The sequence below is a fragment of the Falco rusticolus genome, chromosome 1 (assembly GCF_015220075.1).
Source record: "Falco rusticolus isolate bFalRus1 chromosome 1, bFalRus1.pri, whole genome shotgun sequence".
Taxonomy (NCBI): domain Eukaryota; kingdom Metazoa; phylum Chordata; class Aves; order Falconiformes; family Falconidae; genus Falco; species Falco rusticolus.
The window spans coordinates 99591908-99603772 of NC_051187.1; the positions used below are offsets into that span (position 1 = coordinate 99591908).

An 11865-nucleotide genomic window follows, 5' to 3' on the forward strand; every position below is an offset into this window, starting at 1 on the left:
AGTTGTCTGATATCCTCCTTATGCCCCTCATGAATCTCACTACAGGGGTTAGTTAAGATTAGTCCTGGGAGACAGCAGCCTACAGCACAGTTCAGCATTTCCATTTGGTTTAGCTCATTCTCGGGACCCCAGGTAAAGTTTAGTGACACCAGGTAAAGTTTAGTGACACCAGGTCCTCAAGATCTCCAGCTTAAAAATTAAGCTTAATGCTTCTTTTAATTCTATTGATTAACAGCATAATTAACATTTCTTCTACAAATTTTCCTTACTCCAGCTATATTTTTGATCCAGAAGAAGTACAGTCGCCTGGACGCATTCATGAAGTAAACAGCTATGAACACAATGAGCAAGGTGGCAATAAATCCAAATTCAAAGAGAACAGTAAAATTCAAGAATGTAAAAATGAACTCCAGAAGGATGAGCTAAATAGACCAGAAAATAGAAATCAGGTAAATAGCACAAAAGAAACTCTCTGGAACCACAGAGGCAATGATTTTCAAGAAGATGGACTTGTGAAGTGTGTTGCAAAGCTTGATGTTGCAGTCAATAGTGGCACCTCCTGTGCTGGAGTGCACTCCATGCTCAACCCCAACACAAACACAGTGAAAGAAGCCAGTGAACAGGGAACATCCAGCCAGTCAGAGGCTTCTTTAGTCACCAATAAAGACTTCTACACCAAATCAAATAGGTCTGGGCAGGAACTTGAACTAGAGGCAGGTAGGCAGGCAAAGGCAGCCTGCAATGAACCAAACAGTATTCAAGATGAGAACTCTGGGTCTGCAGAAGACAAAGGAAGTGCAATATTGGAGACACAAGACAATGCCATACAACTGCCAGATGTTGATTATCCCCAAAATGGCAAACAAACCAGGAACTATGTTGAAAAATATAGCTTTCCAGTCAATTGTGCACATTCAGACCAAAATGCTGGGCCTTCAGCAATACAGGACCAGGACTTTTGTGTAATCCCACCTTTGCCTATGAAGGAGAGCAGTATTGAACCTTTTAAAACTTACTCCACAAGTTTGAGTGAGGGTATTACTGGTAGTATCACTGCTGTGGCTGTTACCAAAGTAGCACAGGCACCCACACACCCCAAATATAAAGACATTAATGGAGAAACTGAAGATGAAGATGCAGAAGTTGCAGCAGCTCTGGCTGCACTGGAGGCTGCAACTGCAGGGGAAGACCTGGAAGATGACGATGAGTACTAGATGAAGGTTTCTTTCTAATACACTGGGTAAGATCCAGATTTCATTTCTGGATCTATATAAGCATGTGACAGCTGCTGTGAACAGCATATATAAAAGGAATTGAGACTAAACCTCTGGCCCTTCAGCTGTTTTATACAGCCTTTCAGTTTCTACTGCCTGCGGTACAGAAGTGTTCCCTTCACTAACGGCAATACTAACACACTTCTCCATGAGGCCAGCCAGGAGAGCAAAGCATCATTTCTTCTGCATAGGATATTCTGCTTTATACCCACCTCACCTGGACTCGTGCAAATGTTTCCTTTGGTTTTGACCCTCCAGAAGGTCTGTGCACACAACATGTTCCAGGTTCAGAAAACTTCCATTATTTACAACAGAACTATGGAAGCCATGGAGTTAGAAATCACAGTTTTTCATCATGTTAGCACAAAAAAGAAGAAACTGACCCAAAGTTCTATGATCTAATGAAGTATGAAATAGGGAAGGCAGCTTGGCTTGCACTTCACTGCAGTTAAGGTTCCATTCTGGATTAAGCCTACAACCGTGCATGTGCAGCTGGTGTTAGGACCTTGTCTCTTCCCTTACGCCTCCCCTGGAATTTCTTTGATACCCCAAGTGACCTGCTTCAGCTCATTAAAACCGCAAGAAGTCTAGACACATCTAAGAAAGTGGCTAATTTTCTGTTGGCTTCATGAGCTGAAGTAGCTCACATAAGAATAGCACACATACTCTTAGAGGTGCTAGAGAGGAATCCAAACTCAGTCCTGCTAGTTTGCATAAATTAAAATTGTTATAAAAGTACAGCCTAAGACTTTTCAACTCTGCTAAATTTTCCAGGCACGCATCTCTTGCCTTAACAAACAGTTTGCAAACAGGTTGTATCTCAAACACCCCCAGCAAGATATGGGGTTTTTTTATATACAAACAGTAAGAGCCAGCGTGGACCCCTCCCTGGCTCTGCTTCAGTCCTTAAACTTACAGCAGAAAAGGGATTTAGCTTCCAAGCTGCATTAAGCATAAGACCTGAAAATATCAGCTGCATTCCTGGAGTATTTACTCTTCCTCTGATCTAAAGACTAGTATGTTAACCTTTCAGGGGGGAGGTAGAAACCAATTCACCTGGCAATTCGTCAAAATTTGGATCTTAATGGTTGAAATAGAGTGCTTGACATTTTATACAGAAATTTTGTGTTTTCTGAGTTTGTTATAAAATCTTAATAAATTTTTTTAATCATATAAAGAAGTCATCTGGGAGCTTTTATGCTTTATGCATTTTCTGATTGTATGTTACATAAAAGAAGTACTATAAGATATAGCCCTCATTAGATACGTGAAAAGCACCAGTCATGTATATGCTGAATCCTAGTCCATTAACATATGTAAGGATGCGAGTCTTATGTGTAGATATTTAAATTACTTTTGTTTAAATGCAGATTCCCTCTTTTCCTCCAAATACTGCAAGACCAAATCAAGATTTCTGTTTCTCAAAACTTTAATGTTACCCTTGGAGCAATTAAAAAAATCCTGAAGTCTCAGCTTTAGAACTACATACAGCTACAGGTGAAAGTCACCACCTTGTTTCTGAAAATAAAAAAGCTTTATATGTTTTTAAAGTATTGTAGTACTGTTGATTTGTCTACCACTCTCCTGCTTTAATAGGTCCTTTAAGCATTTTCATAAGCACACACAAGTTTTATGTGCACGTTTGTGCATCAAAAATTACTGTAACGAAAACGACTTGCACATTGCATATGACTAGTTATGGTTATGACAGAACATAGCATATGTCTGCTTTTATATTGTGAGGGCCCTGGAGTGCATCACCAGGCCTAACTGTCCCTGCCCACTGCCCCAGAGCTTCCCCAGCCCGGCCCAGGACCCCATGTCAGCCCCCCTTCCCAAGGGCATCAGACCCTGCCTCAGCTCAGCCATGGGCCCTGCCGAGCTGGGCCTACCTGCAGGCTGACAGCCTGGCTCCACTGGAGGTGCCTGATGCCCAGGGGGCTGGCATTGCCCCAGTGCCCCCCAGCCTGCCCTGCTCCCTGGCTGGGGCAGTAGGACAGGCCCTGGTTGTGAAGTCCAGCCCTGTTGTCCCCCGGGGAGCCTCTGCTGCTCACCAAATCCCAGCCCCAGGGAGCCACCAGTGCCTGCTGCACCATGACACAAACCATGAAAAATTATTTATGTAAAAAACCATCAGAGAGTTATGCAATAAACATCCCACTGAACCTATTTGATTTTTCAATATCCACTCAATTAGATTTTTCTAACCTGAACTCCAACCTGAACTCCGAGTGCTAATCACAGGAAGTTTTCATCTTTCTTCCCAAGAATTAAAACAGACTCGACGAGAGCATTTGGTCAGCCCAGCCAGTGCCCTGGACACTCCTAACCAGGCATCACTTCGACAGACAACTGCCCACAACTGTGGACCACCAGACTTAAATCCTCTGCAAAAGACCAGCTGAGCCACAAACATCACATTTCTTGCAGCCCAAGTTAGTTTTCATGATCTTAAATATAAAGAAGGAATCACTGTAACGCAAATATATTCACTGCATAAGAAATATATTCACTGCATAAGAAACAAATGGTCAATGCTTCTCATAACCAAAAAAAAAACCAAAAAAAAACCCCAAAACCAAAAAAACACACACACCCCCCACAACAGCAAAACAAAAACAAACCAAAACTGTCTGGCATATATATACCTCAACTCTGCAGTATATGGAAAGCTTCCATAGAACAAACCTATGAGGAATCATCAACATTCAGACTTCTCTTATCTGCTATCTAAAAGTGTCTTGTGCAGCTAAAAAAAGTTTTTATATTTATGTATGTGTTTATATCCCTTCAGCTCTATAGTGTCACAGCTGAGTGTCAAGAATCCCTAGTAGTTTCTCAGACAGCAGTATATGTTTCACAATTAATGTGAAACAATCAATTATCTCAGAAATAATTTTTAAATACCACAATTTCCTCCATAAAAATCAGCCTTTAAATAATTACGAGAACCAAATCTTACCCAGTTTGATCAGATGTTGATGCAAAGAAACACAAACACTGCCAGCTTGAACAATCCATTTTGCTCAGGCAATTATGGGAGTAAAGTTTAGTATCTTGAAAAAACAAAATATAGGAAGAAAAAGTTACTGGAATCAACAGTAAACTGTGTATTTTAATACTTCTCTCAAAAACTACACAGCTTTTAAGACACCTCCTTCATGTCAAACACCATAACTTCAGACACTAATCAATTATGTTTCCTATATTCAGAGGTTTCACTTAGGAAGTACAGCTTAGATGTTTTAGTTTTCCTTTGATACAAAAGGAATTAATGAGGTAGCTGACTGACTGGCCAATATCTATTTTTACTGTTTCTGTATTCGATGTAATTCTATATAGGTGAGTGTGAAGACATATGTAGTAATAAAGAACAGGCAAGCAGGATGGGGAACTTACAGGAGCTAGTATTTCTGTGAAAGATTTTGCATCTTGGAAGCTCATGTTTCACTCACTACTACTACCAAAGCTACTAACACGACTTAAATGGAAATTGTAATCTTTCCATATATAAGCAATGAGACAGTAATTAAGAGTAAGCTTAGCACCTTCTCATTTAGCAGTGGGTTACCACTGGATTATGAAAAAAAAAAAAAAAAATAATCAGATCACTGCAGAGATTCCAGATACAACAACAGGAGTGGAAAATGGCCCAGTCCACCCAATTCAGGGAAGTTAATTATTTTCTAGAGAAAACGTTATGGGGGAAGTTTGTTTACAGAGCAACAGAAGAACCTGAAATTTGATATTGCAGAATTCTTCAGTTCAGCAAACAAAACCCTAACAAGAAAGCAGAAACCTGGAAATAAATAAATCCCGCACAGATTTATTTATTATTTTTCCTCCCTTTTAAAGCACAAAGGCAATCCACTGGGCAAGCGTTGCTATGGAGACTTCCCATTAAAAATTAATATCCAGTAATAGAAAGTCTACTATTTTCTAAAGATATTTCAGATTAGATTGCTTTAAAGTAATCAAAAAATACCACTTTTTATCATCATTTAAATGATGAAATAAGAAGCACTGACTTAAAAGTAAAAAAGTATTCTTGGCCTTATGCTGTATTGTAGTTTCAATTTCCTATATGTGATTTAATTTTCCAAAAGATTAATTCTTGCCAAAGTATCACATTTTGCTAAATAGAACAGAATACTTCATATTTATTAAGACCTGTGTATATGGTATTTCATACATTTATTCAAAGTTAGGTTTACAGTTGGACTCTGATCTTGAAGGTCTTTTCCAACCTAAATGATTCTATGATTCTATGAAATGTCTATATTGTACATTATAATTACATTGAAACAACGAATCTTGATAGATTATTTATCTTGATTTGTAATATCCCTCCTTGAATGTACACGGAAATTGGAATCCATGTGAGTTGTGCAAGAGCAATACTTCAAAATTAAACATATTAGAACTTTGTTCAACATGCTGAATACACAAGAAAATAAATTTATCAAAGTCATTCTACATTAGAAACTAATTTATTTTTAAAGGAAGTTTTATCAACAGAATTGTTTCAGACATTGTGTCCTCCTTCCAAGTTTTAGAACACCTATATCATACAACGTGTAAGAATAATTGTTAGAAGCAGATTAACCTTTTCGTTGGTCTTTCCAACACAAACTGCCCTCAACAAATACAATTATGGCCATTATGAAATTAAAACAGAAAATCCTCAGTTCCTTCCCTGGACAGGATTTCCAAATTTCATGCATCCACATACACAGCTAGAGACCTCAGTCTCAGGACTTCTCCATTCACAACTTCACCTGGCATCTCAGGGAGGTTTGTTTTTAAACTTTTCTTAATTTTGAACCTTCACAATCATTTTCTGAACTTCAGATCAGGCAATTCTGTAACTGAACTAGTTGGACAAACAGAAAACAGGACATAGTGCCTGTAACTGCAAGCGATAGTACCAACTACTGACTGACCACTTCTGCAAACTCTGTGCCACCTCCTTTGGGACTTTCTCCATTTCAAACAATGAGGTGTTGAGATTAAGTGTGCATGCTGTATTCTGTAAGAGGTTAAAATAATTATAGGAATTTTATGCCTTAACATAAGAGACACAACTTAAAATTTTTCTTGTTACATACAATTTTAACTTTGTTAACATAATTTAATCCAATTTCACAACAGAACTTTATTAAACAGACTTAATTCCCCAACTCCTCACCTCTTCCTCCTTTAGTCAGGGGAAAGAAATACTCCCTCGTACAACTTAATGCAAAGAACAGGATTGTCTCAATGAAACAGAGAAAAGACAACAGTTGTCCTGATTTTGTTTTTAATCCAGTTCTTGAAGTACAGATCCCAAGCAGTCATCTCACAACCATCATGAACTATGAAGGTTACACCGTTCCCTGCTCTGAATCTTTACTGAAGTTTTTATATATTAAACAGGATTTAACAGGTTTCTGCTGTACTTCATAACTCAATAGCTGGACATTACCAAGCGAAACACATTTTATTCTGTAGTGAAACAGGAAAAAACAAGTCTTTCAAGAAACACAACATCCCAATAAAACGTCAGATTGCAGATGACTGAAGTACTGAACCAACTGTACAATAAAACCATGTCACATGAAGACTGAAGTTTAATTTGTTTGCTCATTGAGCTCCCTTCGATTTACTCTGAGCTAGAGATTAGCTTGATTTTTATGAGGGTGCAGAAGCAGAAAGGAGCAAGGCAACACCCTCAACTATTTACCTTAACCTCAAAGCATGGCCAGATTCTCAATAATCTAGGATCACACATGCTACCCACTGGTCTTAACACTTCGAGCTGTGATAGCAAATAATGTACCTAGACTTAGGCAAAAGGAAAGGAATGTAAGTGACAAAGGCAAGATGACTACAGAGCAAAATGAATGTATGAATGAGATTAAAGTACTGTTTAAGTGCTCGAGGACAAACTGTAGCAATTTGACCAAGAATGAATAACCTAAGTTGTTACCATCTTATGTCTAAAGGTTGGTATCTAAATAAAGCTTTACTTCCCTTCTCCACTTGAGAACCTGTGGTGGTTCTGAATGCCAGGTGCCCACCAAAGCCGCTCTGTCACTCCCCTCCTCAACTGGACAGGGGAGAGAAAACATAAAAGGCTCGTGGGTCAAGATAAGGACAGGGACATCACTTGGCAATCACAGTCATGGGCAATACAGACTTGACTTGGGGAAAATTAGTTTAATTGATTACCATTCAAAACAAAAAAAAAACCTTCCCCCCACCCCTCCCTTCTTCCCAGGCTTAACAGTTCCCAATTTCTCTACCTCCTCCCCTGGCAAGCAGCACAGGGGAGCAGGGAATGGGGGTTACTGTCAGTTCATCACATTTGTTTCTGCTGCTCCTTCCCCCACTCCAGCACGTGGGGTCCCTCCACAGGAGACAGCTCTTCATAAACTTCTCCAACATGAGTCCTTCTCACAGGCTACAGTTCTTCACAAATTGCTCTAGCATGGGTCTTTCCCACAGGGTGCAGTCCTTCAGGAACAGACTGCTCCAGCATGGGTCCCCCATGGGGGTCACAAGACCTGACAGCAAACTTGTTTCAGCAAGGGCTTCCTACAGGTCACAGCCTCCTTAGGGCATCTACCTGCTCTGGCATAGGGTCCTCCCCGGGCTGCAGGTGGGTATCTGCTCCACCGTTAGCCTCCATGAGCTGCAGGGGTACAGCCTGCCCCACCGTGGGCTTCACCATGGGCTGCAGGAGAATCCCTGCTGGAACACCTGCTCTGGCACCTGGAACCCCTCCTGCCCCTCCTCCTGCACTGACCTGGGTGTCTGCAGAGCTGTTGCTCCCACACATTCTCACTCCTCTCTTCCACTGCAGTTTTTTTTGTGAAGATTCCACACACACACCCCCCTTAAATATGCTATCCCAGAGGCACTACCACTGTCACTCATGGGCTCAACCTTGGCCAGTGGCCAGTGTCTTGGAGCCAGCTGGCACTGGCTCTGTTGGATGCAGAGGAAACTTCTGCGATCTTCTCACAGTAGCCACCCCACTACCAAAACCTTGCCATGCAAACCCACTACAGAACCTCTTTCAGAAACAAGATGATATTAAAGGAACTCAGGGGCATTCCTCAGGTCAGTTTCTCCATACAGTCTTCAGGGAAAAAACGAGAGCCATGTAAATTTCTGTATTTCTAACATAAGATGGGTTGTATAAGGAAACTTTGCTGTGTCCAAAAGTGGTATAAGTTTCTCTAGAATCCATCTCCAGAACTTCGGAAATATTACAGATTTTTAACCTCATAAACTTCAGTTTAGCAGGTAAAAGCAACACAGTGGTTATCTAACAAATATGCAGCATACTTTGCCAGAGCAATGCCACTGTCTGATTTTGGTTATTGTTAACTTTCATTCATTAATCTCTTGTTTACACAAACTTGCATACAACACTCATCCAATTAACATCTGCAAAAAAGAACTGTACTAAAGATGCAACATTAATCAAAATCAAAGATGAATTATCAGAAGTCCCACAAAATACTACACATACTCCACCCTGACTGGGAATTACTTTTCCAGAGTCATGCATGAGTGTTAATTACCAGCCGCTGCACACCACTATTGTTTTGACATACGCCACACAGATCCAGTTCTTCCTCATTGCTTTGATTAAAAAGTTGGCTCAGGGAGCAGTTGACGTCGTTCCTTTTGATAACTGCCGCAGCTACTTGCAGGCGGCCGGCAGGGCGCAGGCAGGCGGGGAGCCGAGCCCCTCCCGGCGGGCCACCGCCCGGCCCAGGCCCCCGAGCCCGGGGACTGCTGTGCCTGCCTCACCCCATCCCTTCCTGGGCCACAAGAGACCTGGGCAGCCAAATGCCACTGCTGAGACAGTTAGGCACCTCACATCACCAGTTAAATTAGGGCTTTATATTTATTGTCACACTGACACTCCCAAGTTTTTTGAGCTTCAATAGCTCCCTCTGCTGCCAGCAAATACATATTTCCACTGCTCCACGCAAAGCATGCTCGCAGCTGACACAAAGTCTGTGTGTATACACACACAGGAATGCAGAATCCTTGAAAAAAAGATTTGGGAAATACTATGGGTATTTTAATTTAACACTCTCCTAAGATTTCAGTTTTTATATCAAAATACTGTCAATCAAAATACTGAAGGCCAGTGTTAAATACTCACTATTTTCATATGATAATTTCAAAATTCTATCTTATTCAATGCAAAAATCACAGCATATTACCTGGGTATCTAACTGGATATATAGCAACGCCCATGGAGCAATGGCTAGTGTTTTAGGACAGTTAAGAGACAAGTTTGTCTCAAACTGCTGCTGCCCTTACTATCACTACGGTTTTCCAGTCTTTCATATTCCTGTTACTGTCTCCCCTTTACACTTGTCCCTCTGCCATCAGTACCAGCAGGTATCAGCTAGGTTTGTTAGTTATTGGGCAACAGCAAAACAGCTGTTTTGCTGCAAGCTGACAGCTATGAAAGGTTTGCTGAAGCAAACGCTCTCTATTCCCCATCACCACCCTTTCAAGACCATCCAACACAACCACTCGGCACAAGCACGACTGCCTCCTGCCCACCACTGCTTAACTCTACAGCCCAGAAGAAACCAGACTGGGATGACTAACTGAAAATAGGCAAGGAAACAACAGCTAACAAGGGTGGTAGGGGAGGGGAATCTGAGGGTTTACACACACAGAAGTGCAGGATTATGTGGACAGAAAAATACATTTGCCTATGTACCTTCCTTTGCACAAGACAGCAATGCTGCAAGCTAAACTTAATGCCATTGCATCTCTACAGCACTAGGGGCTGCACAGACCCAATTTAAGAAGTGTTTCAGTTAGGATACAACAGGCCTACTCCACGGAGGCACAGACCAAAGCAAAGCAAGCCTGACTACTTGTGCAGAAACAGATGGCCAAGCACTACCCACACAGCAGGCCCTGGACTAAGGCACATCCATGTCACAGGTGACGTGATATCTCTCCTTACCTAAACATACTAACAAAATATATCACCAACCCACCCACCCCACCCGGGTCACAGATAATTCAGAGATCACTTACTTTAACAGCACAGACAGCTTTCAGACCTTGCCAGGATGGTTCTCCACAGGCATCCGCCATCTTAATACTTCCAGCACTACAGGCCTGGCTGGTGCCTCTTCTATCTTCTTTCCTTCAAGAGCTAGAGGAACAGACTCCTACTTTCCCAAACTGTTCAGCTTCCTTTTCCACATCTTGCTGCAGCCTTAAACATCCTTTTATTATAAGTTTTCCCTCACCAGATGATCCTAACCTGGCAGAAAGGCAGCTCCAAGGCTGACTGGGCCCTCGCAGCTCTGCGCAGCAGCAGTTCAGCAGCCAGACAGCCCTGCCACCAGTGGTGCCAAGGGGAGAAATGGTGTGTCCAGAGCAAGACACCATCACATTGTGGTGAGAGTAAACAGACCAGCAGCATCTTACTGCATGCCCCCTACAACTGGAGAGGAAAAAGAAAAATACAAAAATCAACAAGGATACAGAAAACAAGAGAAATGGAAATGACATCCAGCATCTTCCAGTACTTTGAACCTAAATGCAAAATTCCAAAATACAGAGGACTCCACAAAACCCTGAGGGGGAAAAAAAAATTAAATCCAACTTTTATCTGGCCAAGTCTTACATGTTGTTGATTAATATTAGATAGCCATGGCCTAACCACTCTGTTTTCTTGTGTATTGATTAGCAGCAGTATTACACAGTTAGCAGTGAAAAGGGAGGAAGGGGCCTAAAGTGCACAGAGGCCCTGGCTGAATAGATACAAACTGATTTGCACTTCAGACTACATCTAGGGCACAAGTGGAAGCACTTAACAGCTATTAAACAGTCTAGGAAACAGTTCCTTAGGAGAGAGAGTCTCATGTCCCAACCAAGCAGGCACTTTCAGCATTACCAAGCCAGAACAGACCATATGTCCTCCTCACATCAGGAGATGAATAATCTCTTAAAAGGCACTTTTTAACCCGCATAATTTTGTATTAGTATGCAGTAAGTACAACAACAGTAAGTTTTTAACAACCTGCTGGCTGAAATAAGTCTTTCCACACGTGACACACACAAAACATTGGCAAGTACAGAAATCATAAGGTACCATTTTCATCTAAGTTTCTGTACCTGTGAAAAATCAGGAGATAATTCAGAAAGAAAATGGCAATGAGCTACCAAGTACACTATGGCATGCTTTTCAACTGAGGTTGTTTATAAGTGATTCAGAAATAAGATAAAAAGAAATGCTTTGATCTTTATCATGTTTCAAAAAAATACATGTGCTTTGTGCTCTTTGCCAGTAAAATCAGATTTTATTAAAGGTAGAAGTAGTTCCCTCATCTGCTTTGCTACAGCAGCATGAGGTAAGTTCCTGAATTTCAGCATAATGGTCTACCAAAAAACATAAAAGTGGCTGTATTGAGGAAAAGTAACAGAACTATTATCCATGTTAAAAAAAAAATCCATCTAGATACAATTCTTCATATTTGAGGACTTCTGTTAGTCCAGTTATGATGGAATTTCTCAAACTTTAATACAGCAATCCTCTCAATATTTCAATATATGC

The 11865-nt window shown here is 41.1% G+C and overlaps 1 protein-coding gene across 4 annotated transcripts in view; it reads left to right on the forward strand.

Moving 5' to 3' along the window:
• Window positions 1–11865, forward strand: part of C1H4orf19 (chromosome 1 C4orf19 homolog) — a 93165-nt gene that overhangs the window by 41131 nt on the left and 40169 nt on the right. For 2 of the 4 annotated variants that reach the window (XM_037390978.1, XM_037390967.1), the window contains one exon: window positions 275–2824. The exons of 1 other annotated variant lie outside the window; for it this stretch is intronic. In XM_037390978.1, coding sequence (XP_037246875.1) covers window positions 275–1214 — 940 coding nt within the window. In that variant the 3' untranslated portion in view covers window positions 1215–2824. Of the gene's footprint in view, window positions 1–274; window positions 2825–11865 lie in introns of those variants that run through there. One more of the 4 variants, XR_005104776.1, reaches the window with a different exon arrangement.